This window comes from Equus przewalskii, chromosome 3 (assembly GCF_037783145.1).
Source record: "Equus przewalskii isolate Varuska chromosome 3, EquPr2, whole genome shotgun sequence".
Classification (NCBI taxonomy): domain Eukaryota; kingdom Metazoa; phylum Chordata; class Mammalia; order Perissodactyla; family Equidae; genus Equus; species Equus przewalskii.
In genome coordinates, this window is record NC_091833.1 from 26,229,399 (window position 1) to 26,257,001 (window position 27,603).

Genomic DNA, 27,603 nt, shown 5'->3' on the forward strand with positions numbered 1-27,603 from the left:
TCACCTTCGGTGATGGAAACTCTGCAAGGTTTGTGAGCAGGAACGTTCACTCTTCATAATACCCTAAAACAAGGAGAGGTTAGAGCCCAGAAATCCACCGTCCGCGTCCCTCCTTTCTGCTCCATCATCTAGTCCGGCTGGGCCTGGACTACATTTCCCAAGATGCCCCACTGCTGGAGCTCCCGCAGGATTGGGCAGAACAATGCGGAAGTGATTACAGGTCGCCCAGCAACGGGCGGAGTCCTGGATAGTGACTGGACGTCCACGCCCCTTCCCTGCGGCTGGGAGGTTGACGAAGCTCAGCTCCATCGCCAGAGCCATAGAAAGTCCCCCGGCTTTTACTTCTAGCCGAGTGGGAGTGTGACCTCGTCGGCGCTTTCACCGCCTTCTTTCTCAGGCCTCGCCCCCTTTTACGCTGGCAGCTGTGAAACTCCGGATCCTGGATTACGGCTACCGAGTCTGCTGAGCGGCTCGGCGCGGCGCAGTGCGCAGGCGCGAGCGGTTGGGTCCAGACGCGGGGCGCTCGGTTGAAGCGGGAGTGAGTTTCCTGGGCGCCGAGACCGGCAGCGGGCGAGCGAGTGAGCGAGTGACCGAGCTTTGCCGCCATGGCAGCCCTGCGCTACTCGGGCCTGGACGACACGGACAGCGAGGACGAGCTGCCCCCGTGCTGGGAGCAGAGAACCACCAAGGACGGCTGGGTTTACTATGCCAAGTAAGGGGGCAGCAGGGGGGCCGCAGGGGGGCCGCCGGGCCTGGGACACCTGGAGTGGGACGCACCTGGAACCTGGCGCCGTCACGTGCGGGGACCCTGCGCTGCCCTCGGACGCCCCCTGCGCAGGGAGGGGCGCGGGCGGGCGAAGCGGGGTGATTGCTAAAGAGCTTCAGACGGAAGGCTTCCAGGGTCCTGCGGAGGAGCCGGCCCCCTGGGCCCTGGGTCATGCCGGGGTCGCCTGGCAGCGCCCAGGCTCGCCCTCTGCTGTTCAGGAGGCGGCTCTGCACGGTGCAGTGATAGCAAGCCGCCCTTATCCCCTTCTCCCCGCTGCCCCAAAAACGTCAGAAAAAAATACTGACGCCCAGCTCCGTCCTCGGGGCTCTGAAGTGGGGACCTAGGAGTATGTACTGTTAACAGATGTCGTAATATAGCTACGTATAAATACATATATATGCGAGCGTATATACGTAAAATACAGCTTCACTATAGTTTCTGGGAGTGTTTTGGAAACACCAGCAGACCGTTTCTGCCATCACTTCCTGTGTGACCGTGGGCCAGTGGAGGAACGCTCAGTTTTCTCATCTGTAAAATGGGCTGATGGAGTTTTAGTTCAGGCACTGTACATAAAGCACTTAGCACAGGTCTAATAAGTACTCTGCTCAGTAACTATCGGCCTTTCTGCTGTCTCTGCAGCTGTGACAGCACCTCCTAGGCTTGATAGCAGAATCACCCGGGGACTGTTATAAATGCAGATTTCAGGTCTCCACAGAGACCCTCACACAGCAGACACCCAGTGTGGGGAATCTATTTTTTTGGGCTTTTCAGATGGGGCAGGTTATCACTTGTCTTTGAAAAACATGGATGTAAATCAGTGATTTGCAACATCTGGAAAACATAAAAAATATCTGTTCCTGGGTCCCACCTCCAGAGAGTCTCATTTAATTGGTCCCTGTCCCCGCATTGGTATAAGATCTTCCCAGGGGTCACAACCCAAGGTTGTGAACCAGTGCTGGTGGCTTGGTAGAAAGAAAAACAGAAAACAAAAACATTGGTGAGTTAATTCATTCAAGACGCATTGGGATCTTATCACCTGTTGGGCTGTTTGCTGGGCGCTGGTTATTTTGAGATGAATAAGACCCAGTTGTCACCCTTAGTGAGTGCCCAGACTTATAGGCTGGAGTGACACATAGGTTTTCCTGGCAGTGTTTGTAGTGAGCAGCAGCCTGTCTCCATGAGGTATGTGGGTGAGTGGGTGAGATGACCTGTCACAGCTGGCACCTGAGCTGTGCCTTAGAGCACCAGTTGAAGTGGGCGGGTCAAGGGGGCAGGAGGGTGCCCAGGTAGAGGAGACAGAACAGAGGCCCGGGGCCTGGCCCATGTGGTGGTGCAGGGATGTGAAGATTGAGGCAGGGGAGGAAGGACCCAGTTTATGGAGGTGCTTCTGCCCCTTGGAGGAGCTGGGGTCTTTCGTCAGGACTCAGGAGTCCACTGAAGATTTGGAGCCAGGGAGTGACATCAGGTTTGTGTCTAGAAAGATAATTTCTGCTCTGGAGAATTGAAGGGACAATTCAGCAGGGAGTCGTTAGGCTGCAGGCTGCAGGCAGCTCCTGAACGAGCACTTGCTGTTCCTCTGCCTGGAGATCTTTGTGTGAAGGGCTTTGTCGTCCCTCGGAGTGAGCTTCAGCATCACAGCCCAGGGGAGCTTGCCTTGCACCCACCTTGTTGTCTTGTCTGTCCTTGTCTTATCCATCCTCTTCCTGGTTTGCTCTCTCTCTCTTTCTGCCTCCCCCGGATTGTAAACTTCATGAGGGCGGGGACCTTTTCTTGTTCACCTCTGTATCCCCAGCACTTAGCACCCAGCAGCCGTAAAATAAATCCATGCAGAATGAGTAAGTTAGCTTATCTAGTGAAGATTTACTGCAGGCCTCCGTGAGCAGGTGGCACACTAGGCCCCAGGAACACAGAGGTGCGCACGACCCACTTCCTGGCTGTTGGAGCCCTTTTCTGCCTTCTGTTCTGTGGGGCCTATTCTTGTTCAGGCCACTTGCCCCAGAGGCTCCCTGGCTTCCCTTCAGGTTTTCCTGGAGCCTGGCATTAGGTCTGGAGGCTGCCTGTGCAGCTCACCCTGGCTTGTTCCCGCTGTGCCTTATGTTGAACCACCTTTCCCACCTGCTTCCTGCCTACACAGCGTCCAGAGTTTGGGCTCGGGGCTCTTCTTTCACTCAAAAAGGTCTGTACACCCCAGCTAGCTTGTCTGAGAGCTTTGGAGGAGCCCATGGCCAGGGGACTCAGTGGTGCATGTACTGCCTCCAAAAAGCTCCCCTCAACCAGTGTTTTAGATCTCAAACTGGACTGTCTGGCCCCGTTGTTTACGCTGTGGTGACAAGGCCTCGCTGGCTCCCAGCTGGGGGGTACCTCTCTGCTGGCCCTCTGTTCCTTGGCTCTTGGAGCTGAAAGATGCCTCTGACCGATCCTAACCCTGGATTCCCAGCAGTCTTCCTTGATCTCGCCTGACCTGCAAGCATCCTGGCTCTTCTTCACCCTCCTACCTCTAGAAGGCACACTTGTCCTCTTGGGGCTTGGGAAACTTTGCTAGTGGGCTTTCAGAAGATTACCCTTCAGGTCACTCCTTTTTCCAAATTGTCTTCCATTGCAGCAGGACCAGGCCCAAGGAGACAGGCAGTAGCCCTGAGTGAGACCTCTGGGATCTTGTGGATCCCCTCATAGCCTTGCCTACCCCTATTATTTGGGTTTTTTTGGCTCCTCATGCTTCCCCTCGTGCCCCGCACTGCACTCATAGAACTCAAAAGCACACACATCATATGGCTCCAGGGCCCACCAAGCTGGACCCAGGGAGAGGATGTTCCAGCTGTGGAGGAACCTGTCACCAGGGAGAGCTAGTGGGCCTGTCTCCCCTCCCTGGCACAGTCCAGAGCAGCCCCTCTACCTAGACCAGGAGATGGAACAGAAGGACAAGGTCTTAGTGCCAGGGCTGTCACTGCAGTCAGCTGTGCTATCCTGGGTCCTCCACTCCCATCCCCCTTTGCTTCTGAAGCCCAGGCCTTTGGGCAGCCAGAGGGCTGGCTGGCCTTGTCCTGTGGGGAGATGGTTCCCTTTCCATAAGGCCGGCTCTCTTCACATTTGGCTCTGGATCTCCCAGTTAACTTAAAGAAACTATGCGTTGAAAAAAAGAAGAGGAGGTGGCCCCGTGGCATAGTGGTTAAGTCTGGTGTGCTCTGCTTCAGAGGCCCAGGTTTGCAGGTTCAGATCCTGGGTGCAGCCGTACACCACTTGTTGGCTATGTTGTGGCGGCATCCCACATACAAAAAATAGAGGAAGATTGGCATAGATTTAGCTCAGGGCTAATCTTCCTCAAGCAAAAAAAAAGGAAGATTGGCAACAGATGTTAGCTCAGAGCAAATCTTCCTCACCCCTCCTGCCCCAAAAGAAAAGAAGAAGAAGAAATCTTAAGAGGAGCAATCTTGAAAGTCATATCCGTGTAATGTGGTATGAATTTAATTTTGATCCCGTTGGTTTAAATTAAGATCACTGTTAATTATCTCTTTAAATGACAGAAAGCTTATTGAAAGAAAGGAAAAAATAAAAGAGGGCCTCTATTTAAGGGGAAATAAGATAACACTTTGGGGACATGTGTTATAATTTTCTGTTCATTAAAAATTCATTTTAGGTTACAATTAAAAAGAACACCTTTTAATTAATTTTTGTATATGTTTTTATTTAAAATAGTGCTTCTGTGTGAAAGGCACAGTTCTTGGTTCCTCAAACATGTTAACTCATTCAGTCCTCTGTAACCCCAAGAATTAGGTGCTGTCATTATCCCCATGTTACTGATGGGGAAACTGAGGCATGGGGAGGTTAAATAACTTCTTTAAGGGCACATACTCATGATGGAAGACCCAGAAAACGTGGGCGTCAGGTTCTGGAATCCTTGCTACCAAATTACGCTTTCTTCGCTTCACTTAGGCCTGGGATTGTGCCCCAGGGACACTGTGCCCTGCAGGGGATGGTTGGCAGTCTCTGGAGATTCTTTCTGTGGCCACAGCTCTGGGGAGTGCTATGTTGGCATCTCATAGCTGGAGACCGGGGATGCTCTGATGATCTTAACATGCACAGGATAGCCCCCACACCTGGCCCCATGTGTCTGGAGTGCTGAGGGTAAGGAACCCTGGACACAGGCCTGGGGTGTCCTTTACTCACCAGCATGCCTGCGGCAGAGTGTCAGCCTGCCGGTCACGGGGGCCACTTTGTAGATTCTTGAAGGCAGGTGTTTTTGGAGCTCAGCTCTTAGCTCATTTGATGCGTTGCTGTGGGGTGAAAACTACTTTTAATGTCAGCCAGAGGATATATAATCACACCTGTAAACATCCTTGAAGAAGCATGAGGCACTGCAAAGGAAGGAGCAGGAACGCTGTGTGTCATTGCCAATGCCTGGTTTATCTGATCGCTCTTCCCTTTGGTTTGTCAGGAGAAGCAGGAGTCGTGTTGTGGAGGAGCAGGTGTCCTTACTAGGGATAAGGGCTTCCCTTTTGCAAGTAGGATTTGATGGTGGTTGAGGTAGAAGTAGGAGTTTGACCTTGCTGCTGGTACCCTGTGTTTCTACAATAATTTAACCAGTCACCAATCACTCTCACAGGTATGCTGTCTCTTACCTTTCCAAGAGCTGCATGAGGTGGGTGTGGTGCTGGGGAGACTGGCTCATGGAACACAGGCAGTACGGGGGCTCAGGTCTGCAGCCTCCTGAGTCCAGTGTCCACGGTGGCCCTGCCCCAGCCACTGAGAGTTTGCAAAAACAGACCAGAAACCAGCAGTTCCTTTTTTCCTTTCCAAAAAAAATTGCAAAATTTTACAGGAAATTCCTGCTCTCTATATTTATTCTCTTTAAAATAATTGATAGGGAAGGCATATTCAAATTTTATCATCTAGATGTCAGTGATTAAATATTATTTTCTACTTTGGCATGAGTATATGAACTTTTAGGAAATCAGCCTCCTTTTTGAATGCCTCTTGCAACATCCAGCTGTTTCCCTGATGAAGTAATTTTATGTTTCCTTGATACTTTATCACCTGTTGACAGATGTCTCTAGTCTGTTACTGGCTCACGATTTTAATTATAACTTTGTGTGTTCTTCTGAGATAAAATGCTAAGTTTGGCGTAGAAATCAGACTAGTTTGTATTTTGATTTGTTTAAAATAATAGCTAGCACTTTAGGGCTTTTTATATGCCAGGTAGTGTATTCAACCTTTTATATACAACATCCTCATAACATCCCCCTGAGATCAGGACTAGGATTGTTTCCTTTTTGCAGATGAGGAAATTGGGGCTCTGAGGTTGAGTAACTTGACCAAAGGTACACAGCTAGGTGACCAATGGGATTGTGTTACTGCGTTCTTAGTGGGAGCAATTAGGAATCAGTGCTTAAAAAACACTTTGTAGTTATAGCTGTGGAAAGAATAAACATTTAAGAAAGTTAATGTTTTGTCTAATGATATCTAAATATCAGGATTATAAATTAGGTGGAAGTTTGTCCATCTATCCTGGAATAAGACTAAAACAAAGATAAAGCAAAACAAAGGTGGCATTCGCTGCCCTGGCTAGATATTTAGAGTGATTCAGCGAGCTTCCTGAAGCTGACCCGCACCTGGGGTCCTGGCAGCTTCCTGCACGTGCCCCCTACCCCCGCCTCCTCCACAGCTGGCTTATAAAGGAGCTTTCCATGATTGCTTCTCCTTCCAACCCAGCGAGTTTGACCTGACGCAAACAGTCACATTTATCTTCTGACTATTTCTTTCTGAATGTCTGGCTTTACTACTCTTGAGTGTAGTAGTATTTGGAAGAGACACAAATTTACTGTAGTTGATTAATTCTTAGAAGTGTAACTTTTACTTATTATTGTTTTGTGGATTTTTTTTTAACAGTCACACTGAGGAGAAGACTCAGTGGGAACATCCGAAAACGGGAAAAAGAAAACGAATAGCAGGAGGTTTGTATGGTGTTGTCATAAAGCAAAGAAACTGTATTTAAGGCATTAGCTAGACAGGAAAATGTTACAGGCAGAGGGGTGAAGGTCACTGTCACTCTGGGACGGCTCTCTAAGAGGGAACCATCAAGGAACTGGACTCTCACTCTGAGGAGCTTATAGGATTTGGCAGAAGGAGGTGATGAGACTTGGGGTGGAGTGGTGAGGATGATTTTTTGAATAAGAAAGTATTAAAATAGTAGGGGCCTTTGACTCACAGTTTGTTAGGTTTTCCTGTAGTTGCACTGTTTGTGAAGTTGTTCTTGGTTCCTATGAGGAGTTAAATGTACCAGGTTTATGGAATTCCATAAAGATCACTGTGACTTGTAGGTGCCTCCAGGTCAGGGTGTGATCCACAGAATAGAAGTATAAGAAGGTCCCTGCCCTCAGGAGGTTTAGGGTCTAGTTCAAAGACAACATGTGCGCAGGGAAAAAATGAAACAGCTCCATCATGTCTTATAAGAGTCCTTGTGAGCCAGCACACAAATGGTGTTGGGTGCCTGCTCGACGTGTGGATGCGTTCTGTAAGTCCATTCAAGGGAGAACTCATGTTGACTGCAGCAACTAGTAAGGTTCTTGTCAAAAGCAGGAGCTGATTGGAGCATTTAAGAATGCTCAAGAATGAAAGGGTTTTCTTTCGAAGCAGGAGGCAGAAATGTGGAGTTGGGTTGGGGTAATGGGCCTTCTGCAGCTGCCACGATTGGAACACATGACCTGAGAGTGGCAGACCGATGGCTGTGGGGCTGGTGGCCTGGGTTTAGGGGGAAGGGGCGGGAGGGCGTAGGGGACTGGGCGTCCGTTCCCCCGACCCTTGCCGCTTGTGGACTGTCAATCTTCACTGTGTTTCAGATTTGCCGTATGGATGGGAACAAGAAACTGATGAGAACGGGCAGGTGTTTTTTGTCGAGTAAGTATCTACATAGAAACTATTCTCAGCCATTTTGCTTTTTAATAGGAATTTTTTGTATAAGTAATATACATTGTACAAAACTATGGCATAATACATAACTGTAATCTTATCAGCAGGAATAACTACTTTTAACAATTTTTGGATTTATTCTTCCAGTCTGTTTTCTATACACGTGCTTTTCTTTAAAAAAAAATTGTAGGGAATGTACTTTGTGAACTATTTAGTAACCTGTTCTTTTCTGTATAAAATCTTATGACCATTTTCTCATATCCTTAAATATTTTTCAAGAAGATGATGTTTAACAACTATGCAGTGTTATTTTGTATAGATATGCCATAGTTTATCAAATTACCTATTGGGCACTGATGTTGTTAAGTTCCTATTATTGGGCATCTATAATTGTAAATAATGTTTTGAGCATCTTTGTGTGTAAAACTGTCTTTAGAATAAATTCCAATAACAAACAACAGAAGTAACCACCTGTCTCGCACATGGCTTGAGCCAGGCATGATTATGATCCCCTTGTACCTGTAGTATTAGCTTATTCAGTCCCCACAATGCCCCAAGGGAGGCAGGTGGCATTTGCTGCCCTGGCTAGTCGGCTCACCCTTCCGAGCCTGGTACAGTGGTATGCTGGTAAATGTCTAACAATCAGCTCTCTAGGGGAACAATCCCAGATTTGTTTCCATGGTGCAAATACTCTCACCATAGCCTATTTCAAGGTACTAAGGTGAAGTCACTGAGGAGGGGGGAAGGGAAATGCACATTTGGCTCTTGCAAGCCAGTGTGAGCTGGCTTCAGCACAGCACCGCCCTGTCTTCTGTGTATAACGTTGGAGTCAAAATGCTTATCTGGCAGCTATGGTTATAATTCAAATGAAAGTTGGATTATTCTTGGGTCTTAGTATTTATAGCATGATAAGTATAGATTTTAAACTATATATAATTTTACACACACACACACAAACTAAAAATACATTTTAAATCATGAAATCTCATCTGTTTCCTTCTGGAGAGTTCTTAATAGTTTTTAAGATATTTTGAGGTTCTTATCTCAAATCCCAAGAAGACACTTAAAATGTAAAAATAAATTCTATAAGGAGTAACCTATTAATCCATACGTACCAATATATTTTAATATTGTTTCTACGAGATTTAGATCAACTCCAAATCGACGTTAGAGTGGTCATAGGTGGTATGAATACGGTGTTAACATGAACAATATGAAAATTTTGATAGTTGACTAGTTTCATATTTACTACTAAGACTTCTATCATTTTGAATTTTCTCCTTCTCTACCAGTCTTCTTATGCCCTTGTACAGGGCTAAGAGATTTAATTGAAATCTACTGAAAAGAGTGACTGACAGATCTTATAGCCACCTTTACATGAATTTTAAAAAAAACAAAACCTTCTCTTTTGCAATCTAAGGGTACAGGCAGTACTTATTGTATGTTACAGTGTATTTCACAGGCAGTTCTGAAAGGAAGGATTCGATGGCTATCTTTCTAGGTAGGAATGTTATCCTTCTGGAGGCCAGAAGATACACTAAATGGACCCTGTTCTTTCCAGGGTTAAGAGTAAGCCGTTTTAGTACATGAAAAATTGGGTTTGCCCAACCTAACGTATAAGATTATCTTTTATTTATAAATGCCTGTGTCCACTGCTGTGGGCTCACTGCATTCTCCTTTTCTTTGCAGCCATATAAACAAAAGAACTACCTATTTGGACCCGAGACTGGCCTTTACTGTGGATGAAAATCCTACAAGGCCCACCACCAGACAAAGATATGATGCCAGCACTACCGCCATGGAAATACTCCAGGGCCGGGATTTCACTGGCAAAGTGGTCGTGGTGACTGGAGCTAATTCAGGAATAGGTAGGCCATTAACTTCCACTTATTATTATTATTTGTCACTGCTATACTGAAATCCACTTGAATCTAACTATAATGAAATTTTATATAGTGATTCTCTAATTTAAAAATGTATTTATAGCCTTTTCAGCTGTCCTTTCATTAAAATCCTGGCCTCTTTTTAAATCCCAGTGTTATCGTGGAAGCCTGTGTGGGGGCCGACCTTGAGTTCTCTGAAAGCTGAACACTCAGCAAAAGATTGTGGCTATTTTGGTATTCAGAGATTAGAGACAACAGGCTCCGTCTAAGGGTTTCTGACCTGGTCTGTGTTGTGTACGGACGTATTCCAATTACCTGGGTTATTCAAGCCAAAATTGATTGGTAATGGAATATTGGGAACAACAATGCATCATGACTTTGGAACAACAGAGACTGCAGGTTTCAGCTGGTCACTGAGAATATCATTTTTCTTTGGGAACGGGATGTTATTTCTTTATAAAGTTGGAGAATTAGTCCTTGTCTTAAGCTCTAAATTAACCCTCTTAATTGCCAATGTTTAACCACCGTGGCCATCACGAGGTAGGTGGCTCGAGGAGGTGTCCTCCCCTAAGCATCACGGGCTGTTAAAGAAACAACAGCAAAGCAGATGCTTGCACAATAACTCTCCATGTGATTTTACTCTTAATTTTTGTTTTGGTCCATTAGCATCAATATCTTACTTGGTAAGAACCAACTCCTTTGAGTAAGGATATGCATCTTCAGATGAATTTACAGAGACAAAAAGTGGACTTGCATTCAGCTGTCTTCTGGCAAGTTCCCTCTGTTCTTTTGACCCCTCACAGCTCCCACAGTGCGCCTCCCCTTTGTCGGCCTTTTCTTTCTTAGGCTTCCTCTCCTTGCCCCTTTGTGTATCTGCTGCACTCTCTCCTCTCTGTCTTAATTTCCAATGACCTCTTCTTGAACCTCCAGGAACATTCCCTGGCATCATCAGGGCAAGCACAGGAGGTAAACACATTCTCAGAGGATCAGGTATTTTATAGGACAGAGAATAAAATCTAACGAGCTGCAGTCCCAGAGCGAAATTTTGACCCCACTTGCCTATTAAGGCAAAAAAGCAGGTAGAATTTTTTTAAAAATGAAAAGAGATTGATTTAAAATCAACTCTCAGACCTCATCCTGGAATCAGAATATGTTCAGTCCAATTTGCTGAACTGTATCGGGGTAAATTCTGATATAAAAACGTATGATGCTATGTTAAAAATAATAGCTAGATCCTCAGTCACCCAAGAAACAATATGTTGTGTTGATTGCATTGACTACTATTATGTGAGTGTGTGGACCTACACAATGTAGAATAATTAAGAAAAAATAAGGACTTAAAGACATAAGTAAAATATCTCTTTTTATTTAACACTCAGTTAACCAGAAAATTAGCTAAAAGATCTCATCCCCTTAATCTTCTGGCTAGACAGTTTTTTCCTTTAATTAGTAAGATTTGTGACTACTGGTGATTTTCTGCATTAATGTTCAAAGTTTGCTCTGTCTGACATTGGATAGCAGACCTTTGGATATTGGCTAGTGCTCTGCTAAAGATTTGTAACATCAGGCTTATGACATTGTAATACAGGACTAATAGAACTGGTCCAGAATATACATAGAGCTCTGTTTTGTTGGGTATTTAATCATGATTGAAAAGGAGAAGGAGATTCTGAAGCATTGAGGAGAAATGTGTTGTTGATCAGAATGAACCTCGAACCTCCTTGAGAAAACTCGGTGCCTATTTAAAGCTCCCACATCCCCTTGAAGACTTTTCCTTCCTGACGTCCATTATCTATTTTGTGGACACTGCAAGGAAGTGTCTGTGGTCCAGTTGGATACGGCAGCAAATTGTAAAGCTCAGGATAGAAAGGATATTGAGGAAGGTCTTAGGGCAACCAGCTCTTCCTATTGACACCCCCTACTATTTCCCCAGCTCGAAATTTCCCTCAGAAATTGCCTTTAGCACTGCCACCTCACCCCAATTCCCCTCTCCACTAAGTCTAGGTGAGTGCTGAAGATCAGTATTCTTAATTTTTGAAATAATATCGTACTGAACATTCCAGGCAATCAAATCCTTGCAAATAACTTCAACTCTGCAGCAGTGGTGTCAGGCTTAAAGAAGAGGCTGAAGATAGACATGTGGCTTTTGGTCGTAACTAACTTAGCTTTTATATCCTGCGTGGCTGCCTTAGAAAGTGTCCTTGCCCAAGGAGGCTGTGGCTTCTAGATAAAGCCCTTCCTTCTACTGAGCTATGAAACATGCCAATTTATAAATTGCTATCACTGCTTTATTTCTGCCCATTTCAAATGAAATAGCTGAATGCAGAGTGAAATCAGGTGTCTTCATTTCCAGGACTTCTGAGCATTCAGGAGTCATCTTCTATCAAAGCTTTCGTGGTGCTGGCATTCACTTTCCTTTTGCCACTCAAGGGAGCCCATTTTCTGTGTATTAACTGTTCAATCTTTAGCCTTGTGAGTGTCTGCTCTCTTTGAAGCAGAGTGGGCTGGAACAGAACATATCAGTATTTATTGTGAGATTGATGACTCCACGACTGAAAACATAGGTAACCTAATTTGCTTTACAAAGGCTGGTTTACAAATCTGGTGCTTCTAGTGATTCTTTTTGTAATTCCTCACAAGGCACTGTATTGTTGGAATTGCCAATCATGAGGCCCTCTCTTGTGGAAGGGGACGGTCAGGTGGTGAGAGGAGACACCTTTCCTTGAGGAGCTTCAGGGTCATGCTAGGACACTGCCCCCTTTGCAGTGGCCTCTAAGCAGAATTTTCCTTTTCGTCTTCCTCCCCCGGCTGTTAAGTGACACTCGAGGTCTATTTTAAATTTTCAATATTTTATATTACTAATGCAGTTGGAGGGATTCCTACTTAACTCAAAAAAGACCAGTGATTCTGGAAGATAGAAAGATTCTGAGGAAATGTTAGAATAAAGCACTGTGGTTTCATGAAATCTCTGTTTTTACAGTTAAGGTTTGGAGCCAGCTTTTGCTGTTGACTGCATTCAGCTCTCTAGATTTAGGGTCAGCAAACTGTGGTCCCTGGGCTAAATCTGACCCGCCTGTCTGTACGTAAAGTTTTATCGGAACACAGCCACGCCCATTGGCTTCCATTTTATCTGTAGCTGTTTTTGGCTTACCAGCAGAATTGAGTAATTACGGCAGAGACCATATGGCCCGCAAAGCCTAAAATATTTACCATCTGGCCCTTTATGGAAAAAGTTTGCCAACCCCTGCATTAGATGGTCTAATTCCTTTCAAAGTAAGATCATCCCAACATTCTCTAAATTTGCCACAGTTTAGATAAACCAGATGCTGCCAGGCCAGAGGAAGATTGTGGCAGCACATCATATGTAGCTTTTGGGGACGTCCCACCAATGTCCTGCACCCCTGCCTTAGCTCTTCTCCTTCTTTTTAGGGAGCTGCAAGGATTAGGATGTTGCCTCCTCAGAAACTAACTTTTCTCTCCTTGACCTTTGTTTAACCAGCATTCTGAACCCGAAGAACTTTGTAGATTGAAAGCTGTAGCTTGTGGACCTCTCTGTGTGGAGATCAGCATCTCAGTATCCAGGGGGAAGTCATCTCTTCACCCAAAGCTTCTACTAGCAGACCAAGAGGCCCGGAACCCCACAGTCCCGCCTGCTAACCAGTAGAGGCAAGGGAGGAACCATTTCTGTGTGCTCCACATAGCTCTGAGCAGGAAGGGGCAGTGTGTTACAACTCTGGAGTTAGCGGCTTGATGGCTCTGATATGGTGAAAACGAATGGAAATGGCTTCAACATGGTGATCCTTTAATACAAACCTTACTGCGAAGTCTCAGGAGAGGGCGTTTTTTAGGCTAGGGAATTTCCCGTTGTGGAAAATCTTATAGCTTCTGTTCTAAACTCAACCTGTCAGTCGAGCTCATTTGGCTCTGCATATGAATAGTTCGGTGTAAAATACTGCCTTCTTGAATCTGAGGGTTGGCATGTGCTCATCAAAGGCAGCATCCTTACAGTGAGGGGTTGAGTGAGGGCTCGACGTGGGCCAGCACCTGCCTTGTTCCCTGTCTGCTGTGAACGCGGCGTTTGTTGGGACTCATACAGACTGTTGCAGTGAGCAGACAGAGTGATCTGCATGGTAGTTAAGGAGTGAAACCCAGGGTGTGTCAAACATCCGTTTAAAAACTGTTAACAAGTATGAGCAAGTGAGGTATTTTCAGTCTAGTGCTCATTGGTAATGATGATAAAACTTTCTTCCTATCTTCCAATCTTAAACCGTTAGTGGTTAAAATTTGGTGTTTAAATCCTTTTCAGAGTTTAGTCAGGATGAAAAGTTCCTTTGACTTTTTGAACCTTTGTAACACTGGGCTACATCAAATGTTGTGACTTTAAATCTAGAATAGCCTGGCCTGGTTTCGATTTTTGAGCCAGAGGACCCATTAACAAGAACAAAACTGGTTTTTTCCTCAAACAAGTACAAGCTTGCCACCTTGGTGTATACCAGTTTTAAAATGTATTTTGGGACTGACGCTTCAATTTTCTGTTGGTATTTATATTATATAATCACTTCCCTAAGGTTTATTACAGGGACTCTAATAACGTGTATATACACACACACGTACTTCAGTGTAAAAATTTATGTATTTTGAGATATAAAAAGTACATGCTTAAGCTATCAAAGTCACCTCTAAATTTGTTCTTGAAACAAAACCAAGGTATCAGATTGCCATGTGGGAATCCCCAAATGTTATTGTAGTATAATGTTGAAATTGATGTTTTTGGCTTAGAGATCCTGTTTTTTAAAGCTTGGGGTCTTGTTCCTAAATCATGTGTTGAAATTAGTGTGAAGTATAGTTGCCATATTCTTTTATCCTACAAATCATCACCATGATGAATTCATATCTGTTGTAAATTCTACCAGTTCTACAGTAATACAAGAAAATTACTTTTCTTCATGCAGAAAAGTGTATTTATTCTTAAGATTTTAAATCCACACTTCACAGTTATGATCCTGAGTGGCTTTGTGTATACCTTTAGTTCTTTGTAGTCTTTCCCACGCTTAGGGTTACTAAATTTTGGCTTCTAGCCTACACCATGCCATTGACTTTTTTCCAGTTATTTCGAAAGATCCCATAAATCAAAGGCCATGAGCTAACTGATAGCCATTTTCTTGGTTAAAGCTTACTCATATGGGATCATTACACTTGGGGTCCTGAAATGCCTGATTACAATTTCCTTTCCGATTGTCAGCAAGACTTAAACTAGTGGGATCTTGGCATTTATCTTCTTTTTAAGAACCTGGTGCTCATTAAGTAGATGGAAAATTTCTCAGAAATCTAAATAATCTGTTGGGAATTTAAACTCCCATTTTAAATAAAAACTATTTGTGACCACTTTTCTTTTATGCTAAAATATCCCCATAGATTATAAGTACAATAATTTTGCAATTATTTTGTTCTAAGAACTATTGAGATTTTTGACAATATTGGAAGAAGTCCTTGAATGATGTTACATAAAAATGAAGAATTAGTACATTATAAACAACCATTTTGCATTTAAATATTCTTAGGCATTGAATGCACATGGAAATCACATGATCAGAGTATTTGAGAAGTTAAATAGCTACAGTAAGAGACCAATTGAAATATTCTAGTGAGCCTTATCTCATAATTTGGTAATCACATATTAAAAACTTATTTAAAATACATGTAAATATAGATATAATATAATATGTATACCTGAGTAGATTTCAAGTGAAAATTTTTGTCACACATCAGTTGAATTTCATACTTGCATGTGGGTTTAGATTTTAATTTATTTGTTATAGTGCCAACATAACAAATGAGAGTCATGCCAGCTACTGTTCAATGACAAAGTGGTTCCAACTCTTAGAGACTATTTAAAAATATAATTTCTACCCTAATTGAGATTACAAGTGTTTTATAAGGTTTGAAAATTTGGAAATTATTTTACTTAATACCCAGTTTACATAATTTGATCTTTTGCTTTTACATAATACAGTAAGAATTGTTGTGAAAGAAAGGGTGCTGCCTATTTTCTCTAAAGTTAACCTAAAAGAGAAAAGTCTTCATAGATTTGTATTATCTGTCCACTAGAGGGCTCTGTTGCTCTTTGGTATAGTTAAACAAAAGCGGTAGCTTCTCAGTGCAGTTTTCTTCGTCTTAGCCGGTCTTGCTTTCATTTCTGTTAAATAATGCCTTTTGCTTTTCTAACATATCTTTTAGGTCTCGTACTTCTCGGTGAAAGAGTTCAGACTGCAGACTGTTTCTAGTGTCATGTTTGTTTCTTTTTCTTTCTCTCCCCCTTTTATTTTGTTTTTTTGTATAAAATGCCAAGAATGAAGAGATCCGTGTAGTAAAAAGGTCCATTGTATTCAGGGAGCAGCCTGTTCTGCCAAATTACACAAGGGCATATGTTTTCATGACATTATTGGTTTTGAGTGTGCTGGCCTATCAATAATATGTTTTTTTTCTGAATGGAAATTGTAATATTTTTATATTAATGCCTCTGTTTAAGGTTCATGTAGCATGCCTTGGTGATCGTATAATTTTTTTCTAAGACCATAGAGTTTCTCTGCCCTGCCACCCCACCTTACCCACTATTATGTAATTTATTGTAATTAGATTGTTTATTAATGATATGTTCTTGTACTAGAAGAAAATGTGTCCTTTTGGTCTTAGCATATGCTTCTTAAATGAGACAGGCTATATTAAACCATACTTAACCTGAAGAAAATAGCCAGTACTGTCTGCTTACAAGATCTTAAGGAGGGTAATTTTTATTTTGGCTCTGTAACTGAAGTTTGAGGCAGTCCATTAATCGCATGCTTCAACTCTCAAAGAGACATTTGGCCCAGAAAAGAGAACACGTTTTGGCTTTATAAAGCTGCTTATTTTCAAATTTTAAATGGGGACAAAGTGAATGCACTATATTGCATACGTTTATTTGTATAATTCTTTTTCTTAGCAACTTACTTTTTCTCTCTTGAAAATGAAAGAGCCTCACAGCATTGTGAATATACTTGTAACATTGCAAAACCATTTCACCAGAGTAAAGATACTTTCATCATTCATACACAGATGTGTTCATTGTTTATCAAATAAAAATTGTTAAAACTAGATGGCTATTCTGAGAATTATTACAGATTTTATAATAAAAGACATGCTGACAGTTGAAACCTCCTTGACCATTGCTTATTTAGCCTGCATCTTTTCTTGCACTTTCTGCCACATATGCACAAACTGTTCAGATATGAGCCAGCCTTTTCCAGAATAAGGTTTAGGGGTCAATAGGAAGGACTTCTTGCAAAGGTCTCTTAAAGCTCTGGTAGATTGGTCAAAGGCAAATTCCAAAAGCTACAGTTTCTTGCCTAAATTTATCATCTTCCTCTGGCTTAGTAAGTAACACCACATTTCATGAAGTGCCAGTCTTTATCTACACAAGCCCAGCTAGCTGAGGTAAATAGAAAGCGTCCTCCTATATAGTGACTTGAGTGACACGGTTTGAATCTAATTGTTTCAAGTCTGTGAGTTCTTCAGCAGGCCGTGCTGCTTGATTTTCTGGATCCTTCTTGTTAGAAGCCGTATTCAGATCGTGCTGTCTCTGAAAGCAAATCAGGGTTTCCTCACCAGCCTCTCAGAGGATCTGAGATTGTGTCCGTGTGCCTGTGGGAGCAGGAGTGAGAGAGAGTGTGTTTGTGTGTGTGAGATGGGGCAGGGGAGGAAGCTCCTATTCCAGTGTCTGTAAGGTTTCTCGCTGGGTTGGAGGGGATGACCAGCAAGGTGGCGGGAGTTAGGCCTTTCCTATGAACAAACTATCTCATATAAAGAGGAACAAAACCAGAATCAAAGAATTTTCTTGGCATAGCTGTATGGAAACTGAAGTTAAAACTAATAAAATATTTTTCACTGTCACTTTTACCTCTAAAATGTACTTAGTCATTTCAGATTAGTACTTATTGATCACTGTGATATTGTCTAATATTAATAGCTCTTTAGAATTTACAAAGATTCTATACACGTCGTATTTCGCACCACGCTGCTCGCAGCTGTCTTGAATTGTGTCAGAAGGAAAGCACAGAGAGGTGAGGTAGCTTGCCTGAGTTCACAGAGCAGTGGGTGCCTGCAGAAGTAGAGCAGAGACTTCTGACTCCATGCCTGGGGCCCTCTCCATCCTACTTGCTGTCTTCTTGTTCCAAGGGGTAGTGCACAGTCCTGACCCAGCTCCTCCCAAGGAGCTCATCTGGTCTGTCTGAAATCGGCCCGTTTATTTTAACAAATCTGTGAACGCCTGCTCTGTGCCAGGCTGTGTTGTGCTGGGCGTGGTGTCTTTAGGGAGGGCCGAGGCAGGTGGTCATCTCTGAACTGCTGGGCGACCATGGACTAATACGCTGACACTTTCTCTACCCAATTCCCCCTTTGGAGTTATTGCAATATAGGTGTTGGCTAAGAGTTTGGGGGGAACGGGAGCTGGAGTCTGTCAGGCTCATCTCTATGGCAGGTGTTAGGCCAGATTTGCTTAACATACCGTCTTATTTAACTCATTTAACATTATTTGTTATTGTTATAAAACATGTATTCCTTATGGAAAACTTGGAAAATGCAGAGAAGTAAAAATAAATGCAGATCAGAAAAAAATCACCCTAAGTTCTTACCAGCCAGAAATAACTCATATTTAGCACATATATGATTCGAAGCATTTTTCCCTTCTTTTGTGAATTTTGTGTTTAGCTGTGGATTGTGACCATCTTTCCCTGCCATTAAATATTCCACAACATCTTAAGTGGTTCTGTGGTGTTTTATTATATGGTTCTGACCATTCTCCCACTGTGGCATGTTTGGGTGGATTTCAGCTTTTTGATAGCTATGGAATGGAGATGAACATTTTGTAATTAAATGTTTGTATCCATCCATGACTATTCTATAGTTTTATTTTCTGGAAATGGAATTGCTGAATCAAGAGATTTGTTCCCTAATCTTAATATCTTAATTTTTTTGTCAAACCACACCCCTGAAACTTGTATCAATTTGAATGCCCATTTGCCCTGCATCTTTGCCAATCTTGGCAATTAGCATTGTTTTTAAACTATCGCTTTAATTTGCATGTCTCTGATTATTGGTAAGATTGATCAGCTCTTCGTATGTTTAGCCATTTGTATTTATTATTCTATGGCCTGCCTTTTCATCTTATATGTGTAACTATTGGGTATGTATTGATTATTAATTGATTGCTTGATTCATGTGGTGTAATTTAATTTTCAAAATGTCCCCTTCTCTGAGAAGTTAATTTATCTCAAAGTGTCTATTACTTTAAGTACATATTCAATCTTGTAATCAAGAGGACGCTCATGAGAAAGAAGTCCCCACTTTTCTTCACTGAAAACTTTTAATTTAGACCATGGGCACGGCTGCTGAATATGTGCATTTAAGGAGGGAGCACCCCAGAAAACTCAAAGTTGGCCAGCTTATAATGGTGGTTGAGTGCCAAGATAATACAGTAGGTGGCATTTGGTTATTTTGGTTGTCCAAATTTTCCCTGGACCTTCTATTAATGATAGTTAACAACTCTTCAGAGCCTTTCTATGCATCATCTCATTTGACTAGCCTGGCTCCCGCGTGATGAAATTGTACCACGGCTGAAAATAGCTCTGCTGACAGTCGGGGGAAGCTTGATAGGTGGCGAGTTTCTATCTGGAGAGGCAGCAGGGCGCGGGAGAGGGAGTACTCACTCAGGAAGCAGACGTGACCTAGTTTTGAAACGTGGCCTTACCACGTCCCATCTGCGTGACTTGGGGCAAGTTACTTTCCTTTTTTGAACTTTTGTTCCACATCTATGAAATATGGATGATATTCCCACTTTCCCAAATTTTTAAAGATGGGAACTCCAGAGTGCCCAAGGACTTGTCTGCTCAACATTGCAGGCACTTAATAAACTGTAGTCATTTTGGGAATGGGAGGCGAGGTGATTGAATTACTGAAATTAGTTTGGTGTTTTCCTAGCTTCCTGGTTCTTGGATCCTCAAAAGGCTGCCATAATATCTGTGAGTTTGTCCTAACGTGACCTTTCTAAATAACTGTTTTAGGCATTGACTTGTCTTTGGTATGAAAGGAAACATTTTAGATATTTTTTGCTTGGAAATCAGATAGTAGCTTCATCCAGAAAAAAAAATCAAGTGAAAGAAAAAAAAACGATGTTATTTTTGTTGCAATCAAGGAAGAAAAAAGATAGATTAAACTTGGGAGGAAAAGAAGGAAGGAAACTATTAAACCTTAAATGAATATATCACGGTAACATAGCTTTTAGAAGAGTTTGAGATTGTGATGATTTATAATTCTGCATAGTCTATGAAGTATAAATGTCCAACTTTGCTGTCCCGTTTGCTTGATCACGCCAAAGAATGCGTCAGTGTTGGAATAGAATTTTATCAGCATTTAAAAAGGTATGATGAGTTTTATTGGAGGCTACTGGGACATGTTAGGAAGAGAACTGGCCTATGAGACAGGTTGTCATTAACTTATGTGATCTAAGGCAAGTCACTTAACTGTAGTGAGCCTTACTTTCCTTGTTTGTAAAATCAAGAGAGAACGATAGTTTCACCTGCTGTTTTGTAAGGGTCAAATACAACACAACATGCGGATGCTGTCATGCGTACTGTATGATTATACGATTGCTGCAGCTGGGTGTCAGAAAGAGAATCCTCCGGGACGTGGCTTTAGCTTTGGAAGACGGAGGAGAGAGGAAGAGAGTAATTTGATTCCTTAATGGATGGAATAAAATAGGATGCCTTGATACTTTTTTGTTAGGATCTACTGAGAGGTTTCAGCAAGTATCTTCTCCAGTGTTCGGAAAGGTAACCAGAAGTCAAGTAGCATCATTGTGCTTTGGGCAGTCGATATGATGATGATGACTGGAACATTTCAATGGATGCTGTCCCATCCAGAGTTGGCAGGCTGTGACTCTAGCCAGATATTCAGGAGCAGAAACCTGGATAACAAGAGGGAATCTTTGCAGAGGCAGAGAACGGCCATGGCTTGTAGTCATGTTGAGGTTTCATGGGTGAAATGTTTTCAATTCTTGGACAATATGTTTTCTTCCTGGTTGCCTTCAGTTTCACCTGCTCAGGTCCTTACCTCTACTCGCAATGCAGAGCTAATACAGATGTAAATGGAAAAGTGAACTGGGTGCTGATTTCTTAGATGACATCAACACAATTGCCAGCAACATCTCAATTCTGGAAACTGTTTTCCCAGTGATCACACGAAGGAAAAGAATGAAAATAATCAATCTCCTTCAAATGGAGAGACTGCTGTGTCAGCCACCAATGACTGTAAGGATGCAATCTCAAAACTTTTTGCATCTTTCAACATAATGTCTTCTGACTGCCTCAGGCTTTTCTACATGTATGTGTTGTACAGCTAGGTGACCGTGGCTTCTCAGTGCAGCAGCTGAGTTTGAGAAGCTTCTATCAGCTGAGAGATCATCATTGCATTCCAAAAAAAAAAAAAAAGAAAGAAAAAAATGCCATTACAACTTTATCTGTTAGTGAAGGAAGTTTCAATTCTGAGTTCATGTACAGTTACCAGATTGAGTGTTTGACAAGGTAGAGAGCGCTGTAACAGATCCGTACAGGGAAACATCTCAGTCAGGGAGCCCAGTCAGATTTTTGGCAAGGGATACCATCCTTTCAGCCTGAAAAGCTGACTTGGGAGCTGTCGGCCTGTGTGCACAAGGGCCTTTTTTCTACCAAGTCTGGCAATTGCAGCTTACCCAGTGTTTCTCTTTTATTGCCCGTTGGCCTGTGCAGGGAGGGACTTAACAAGGGGACACCAGTAGTGTTTGTGGGTCTTCATCGCAGACTCTTAGACTTCCCCATGTGCACATGTGTGCATCTATCATTCATATGTTCCTTACATGTTTACTTATTTATTAAAACAACACACATTTATTTGCTTCCAGTTCTAGAGGTCAGAAGTCCAAAATCAGTTTCACAGGCTAAAGTCAAGGGGTCGGCCAGGTGGCTCCTTTTGGAGGCTGTAGGGGAGAATCTGTTCCCTTGCCTTTTTCGAAGCTTCTAGTGGCTGCCTGTGTTCCTTGGCTTGTGGTCCTTTCTTCTGCCTTCAAAGTGATTCACTCCACTTTCTGTTTCCACCATCACAGCCCCTTCTCCTAATGTGGGGTCAAATCTCCCTCTTATTTGTGATGTTCGGACCCACCTGGATAGTCCAGGATCATCTCCCCGTCTCAAGATCCTTGTCTTAATCACATCTGCCGAGTTTCCGTTGCCATATTAAGGTAACATTCAAGGGTTCCAGGGATGAGGACATGGGCATCTTCTGGGGGTGAGTCTTCAGCCTACCACAGAAGGTGATGGGTTATCTCCAAGAGCTCTTCTGACTTCAGCATCGAAGACGTCTGTCCTCACTCTACTTCTTCCCTGCCCAACTGGTTCTCAGGGCTGGATAATTTTGTCTAGAAGAAATCTGGTTTAGTGTGCCTCAGTGTTCTGAGTTTGGGGGCAGCCCTCTGGTGCCTCATTTCCTCCAGTTTGAGTCTTTCTGAAATAGGATGTTGTATGAACGTCTGGAATGTCCGCTGTATTGCTCCTGAGTAAGTTGTTATCATGTGGTAGTGACTAAGGGAGGGGGACATTTTCATGCTTGCTCGTTCTTCCAGGTAGGGGCCATTTGGTCAAGAGTAGAGCTTTCCAATTGGGACAAAGGTGAACTGAGGTCTGTAGGCTGGATCTGGCCTCCAGATGATTGGTTTGGGCCACACAAAAATGACCTGTAGTGTTTTTTGTTTTGATTTAGATTACTTTGCCAAAATTAAGATAGTTTACTTGAAAGTAATCTTGAGGGGCTGGCCCCATGGCCGAGTGGTTAAGCGTCCCACATGCCACAACTAGAAGGACCCACAACAAAGAATATACAACTATGTACCAGGGTGGGGGGGTTGGGGAGAAAAAGGAAAAAAAAAAGTAATCTTGATTTCTAACTCTTGAAAAACCAGAGGAGCTGGAAACACTGGATCCCAGTGCCCACCCAGTGGACCTGTGCTGAGGCTGAGTGGTGCTGCCCTCTGCAGGCTGTTTCCCTGCAGTTAGACAGGGCTAGTTTATATGATCTCATCCTGTTGCATTACCTGCCTGGTCCTTGTGGATTCTTGAGTTTAGAATGCTGGTTTCGGGTCTGCCATGAGGGCCGTAAGGAGAGCGTGGACTTGCTGGCTCATAGCCACAAACATATCCTTTATTCGATCATTTATGCAGTCAACAAACATTTATTGATGGCTGAGTACTAGGTACCAAGTCTTCAGGGTAGAACCAGACAGAATCTCTTTCCTTATAGAGCTCCATACTAACCAAACTGTTAGTCACTTGACCTTTGTGCTTCTAGAGAACATTTAAATTTATTTGGCTTGTAGTATAATTTTTTTTAATCACATTTCCCTGTATACATGTATGCCTCTGGTTAGTTTCTCATTATTTCTCTATTTTTCTATTTGTATTTAAAAGTACAGGATACTAAAGCCTTTTTTTCACTCTCGAGAAGACATCTGCAAATGAATCACCAAATTCGTTCTTATAAATTAAGGAGAACTTTTGCTGTCTTGACTGATGCTTTTTAAGTCTTACTGTTAGTCTGTGATTTTTCTTAAGCTTCATTTCCACGTATGCGTCTTCTGAGTAATTATAAAGGAAAGTGCAGGGTGGGCGAAAAGTTACCATAAACTTGAGGAACCATGTGCGACTCTGTGGTCCGGTGTAACTGCTTATGGTGTAGTCTGTATTAATCACAGTTCCATGGCTTGCCCTGTGGTAATCAGCGTGCGTTCTATTAGGGTATTTTTAAAGCTTATTCTGTGTCTTTTGATGTTCACGCTTCCAGTCTAAGCAGTTATGTGCTGTTCAGATAGTATGAGCTGAAAATTAGTGGTTAGAGTAGCACGCTTCCTCCTTTTGTTTTGGGAACAGATCTCTTCGCAGTTCTGGCTGTCTTTCCTGTCTCTGGCTTCTGTGCTCTGCTGCTCATTTCGACTTAGCCCTGGAGCTCTCGGCTTCTGTCCCTCACGTTGCCGACGGTATAGCTGAGCTCTGCTAACGCTGGTTATTAATCGGACTATATATAAGCAAGATTTTGTAATTGCCACAATTCATCTTTGCCCTGTTCCATTTCCCAGCTCCTCAAATGGTGCAGCAGATTCAAGGCACAGTGTTTGAACAAGAGGTAGAGAATCGTAGCTTCAGCTTAGGATTTTACATTCTGTCAAGGCTGCACAGAAAGTGGTCACATTTTTGCATAATATTTGGATCTATAAATTCCAAGCAAACTTTTTTACTACTTATTACATAAAATTTAGAAGTTAGCTAAATTTCAGAATTCTTGAATTTGGAGATGGCATGTTCATTCTTTAAGGAGTGAGTTCTAGATGTCATGTTTTAGTTATTATAAAGCTGGTCTTGTTTGGATTGAAGAATTTAATGGCATTTGATTTTTCAAAGACACTTTTGTTTTTAACTCTTAATATCATGTGTTTAGTTTAAACTGATGTATCTGAAAGTGAAATAATTTCAAACAAACCCCATGAAAGAAATTCATGGCTTTAAATGAAAATAAAGATCGAACTCTTGAAGCTTCTAGGCTGCAGGTCATAGGAGGTTAGTCACAGGGACACTGGCTTACAAAAGCAAGGGATATACTTGCAAGACTGAGCTTAGCTGGAGAGGGAATAAAACATTACAGAGTTGTCACGTTTAGAAATAAGTGTTTCCACGTTTATAGTCAATAGAATGCTTCCAGCTTCCTAATGGGTTTTGTGGATCTTGCACAGTATTAGGGAGCCATATGTGTTTTCTTAAACATCCCTTGACTGTTTCCTTTAAGAATAGTTTTGTATTGTATGGCTCTGTGTGTGTGTGTGTTTTCATGTTGGTGGGGAGAATTAACTCTTGTGACAAATAAGAGACAGCAAACATTGTGAATGTTGACTTTAGTGTTTGCTTAAATATTAGTCTCGGGTTTCAGAGTCACCATAGCTAGCAGGCTGGCTTTGTTTTAAAGCCTGTGATAGAAAACTATCTGCTATTATTGATAGTGTTTCTGGATAGCTATCAGAAGTCTTTATTTAGAAATTTAACCGTATTTTTAATGCTGGGCATTGCAGTAAACAATAGCATGGAACACTGCAAAGACTATTTTCTGTGCACATCTTACTTGTAATGCCTGCTGAATTTTACCCATTCTCTAAGTCTTTTGGGAACCATTAAACTGCTCTTTTCTTTAGTTTCTTTTAAACTTTTTTTCATCATAACAATTGGTATGAGAGTTTCCTTTTTCATTACTTGTGTTATTCAAAACACATCTCTGGCTCATCTCTTCATTCTCTGTTTAGTTTCATATTTTACTTTAATCTTTCTGCACATTGGTATCTGTCATTATGGTATTTAAGCTCTTGGAAGAATTTGGCAGTTGCAAACTTTTTGAGAAAATAAAATACTCCACTGTTGTAATGTTCTGCTTATGCTGAGTTAAGAATTCACATTATTTGGCTAAGGTTGTGATGATTTAGGTGCTGTTTGTAATTAATAGAAGGAAGATTTTCCTTGTTGTTGAGAGTGTAACTTTGGTTTTAGAAAGCTTGATCCTTTTTTTTTTTTTGTCCTCTGGTGGATTTGAAAAGAACCAGGAGAGTGTGAGGATATTTATAATATTGTCATACCGTGATCCCACTGTGGAGATGTGTGCAAGAGAGAAAATCCAGAAGAAAGCATTAAACTGCAACAAGAGGAAGTTTCTGATGACATACATTCTGACTGCACAGGGAGAATGGAAGAGGGCAGAAGTGCCTGCACGCTGAAAACTCCAAATGCTCTAACAGTGCCGACCCTGCGGTGTAGACAACTGACTCCACTGTATGTGTAAATGAAGACGTGGCCTTGCTGAGAAATAAAGGGTGCAGACTGTGCCCTCAGGCTTCCTCTCCTAGAGTGGAGGAAACTCATCCATGCACAGCAACTCAGGAATAGGTATTTACCCGGCAGAGGATTAACAAGTACAGGACAGTGTTTGAAACGTGCAATATTATTCTTAATGTTTACTTCAGAGCATCATGCTCCACTGGAGTTGACCAAATGTAGGGGAAGGTTTCTTTATGAGAAGGGTGGGCTTAATTTTCTTAAAAACAAACTGCTGAAATAGAGTTTGAGTTTCTTTTAGGAGCATAAAAGAGAGAAACACAGTGAGGAGAATTTGGACTTTCAACTGTGTAGTTGCTCAAGTTTCATTATCCCAATAAAGGAAATTGTGTTAATTGTGTTCAGATATTAGAGGCCGGCTTTGTTGACTTCTGTACACTGCTTATAGGAGATTCTTCCATTCTGTGAACTGAGATTTCTTTCTGCCATCCGTGACTTTGATCTAAATCAGGCTTGCTTTCTTGCTACTAATTTTTCAATTATCAATAGGCCCAAAGAATAATTAGACTGAAAGTATTACTGAAAAAAAAGCACTTCCACTAAAACTGACCCCAAAAGATAACAGAAAGGAAAATGAGATTTGTAGGCGTGTCTATCTGATTCCTTTCTACTTGACATGAATTCCTTTAGGAGTTGAACACATAAGCCTGTGAGCATTTATGTGACTTTTGAGATCTCTAGAATAGAGACTTCGCCTTTGTAGCCGGAATTTATTCAGCATGCAAATGTGGGAAGGTGATTGTTTTATATATTCCTGGTATTGAATGATGGGGAGGTGTGATAACTATATATAAAATTACATTAAAGTCCAAGAGGTGCTTTTATGAGGCAGGCTGGAAATGGCATCTGATTTTCTTATGGCTTTTTCATGTCCATTTTGATGAATCTATTTATTACTTCTATAATGAGTAGTACACATGGTTGGTTAGCCAAGTTATTGAACTTTATCAACCTTGGCTGAAATTCACAATGCGTGCCAAACTTGTTGTAACATGTAAGAAATTACATCTGGGCTAAAAGGTTCAATAATGATTACTCTTATAATGGAATCTTTTACAAAGCCTGGGATTTTGTGATATGCCTATGCTTTTTAAAAATGGTAGTGATTCAATGAAACAAGGACTAACATATAGCTAAAAAGAAGTATTTGCTACTAGTATAGATTCAAATTTATAACAGGCTTGTTCGACTCCCAGGACGTGGTGGAAAAGCATCTTGTGTCCGGAGTGTGTACCTGGGTATTCACTCTCACACCTCTCTCACGATAGACTTTACTAGTAAAGTCTACTACTAGTCTAGTCTTAATCATGTGACTTGTAGACCCTTTTGGGTCTAGGGGACAAAACCTAATAATGTGCTGTTATATCACATCTGTTTATAAGTCCTAAACTGTTTTGAAATGTGTAGCCACATTCTTCTTAAGTTACAGAGACTTGAGGAACACAGAGCTTTTTACTCTAACAAGAGAAATCTCAGCACAGATGGGCCTGTTAGCCCATAAAGAGGTGTTGGGCTTTGAGGGGCCCAACAAATAACACGCTTTCCCTTCCCAAGTTAGGAACTAGTTGAGAAATACGACAAGTGATAAGGCAAATGGGAGATGAAAACATCACGTTAATGACTAATCAAGCTGCTATTGGAGAATGTGGCTTATATGTGGACTAGTGGGTTTTCTAATCTTGTCTCTGTGGGCCGGTGGGCTTTCTAATCCTGACCACCAGAATTAGAGACGGTGATGGGTCAGTGGTGGATCCCACCAGACCTCCCCGAGGGCTGAGCACACCCCTGCAGCTCGCACAATGCAGCAGAGCAGAAAATGGATGTGCTGTCTGTAAGAGGGGAGGGAAGGCAGGGCTGTGGGTACCCACTTGTCACTCCTTGATTTCCTAATCACATAAGGAGCACTGCCTCCCCTGGACAGGAATAAGTGAGGGGAAAAGGGAGGCGCCAGGATGTTAACACAAGTGGAGATCCCTTCACCGAGAAAGGCACATCTGAAATGGGAAAGCTGCCTTTCCCCTCCTCCAGAAGTAAAAAGCTAGTGTAGTTAAAATTATTCAGCCTT

General features: G+C 42.4%; 1 protein-coding gene across 10 annotated transcripts in view; it reads left to right on the top strand.

Annotated features, from left to right (window-relative positions):
* The first annotated feature begins 226 nt into the window (after positions 1-226).
* The window catches only part of WWOX (WW domain containing oxidoreductase), a 934,855-nt gene continuing 907,478 nt past the window's right edge, over positions 227-27,603 (top strand). For 6 of the 10 annotated variants that reach the window (XR_011538011.1, XM_070612342.1, XM_008522455.2 and 3 more), the window contains exons 1-4: positions 231-712; positions 6,650-6,714; positions 7,600-7,657; positions 9,359-9,537. Coding sequence is in view for 8 of the 10 variants with exons in the window: in XM_070612342.1 (XP_070468443.1) it covers positions 606-712; positions 6,650-6,714; positions 7,600-7,657; positions 9,359-9,537 (409 nt within the window). In the remaining 2 variants the exon portion in view is untranslated. Of the gene's footprint in view, positions 713-6,649; positions 6,715-7,599; positions 7,658-9,358; positions 9,538-27,603 lie in introns of all 10 variants that reach the window. The other 4 variants (XR_011538010.1, XM_070612340.1, XM_008522448.2 and 1 more) reach the window with 2 other exon arrangements.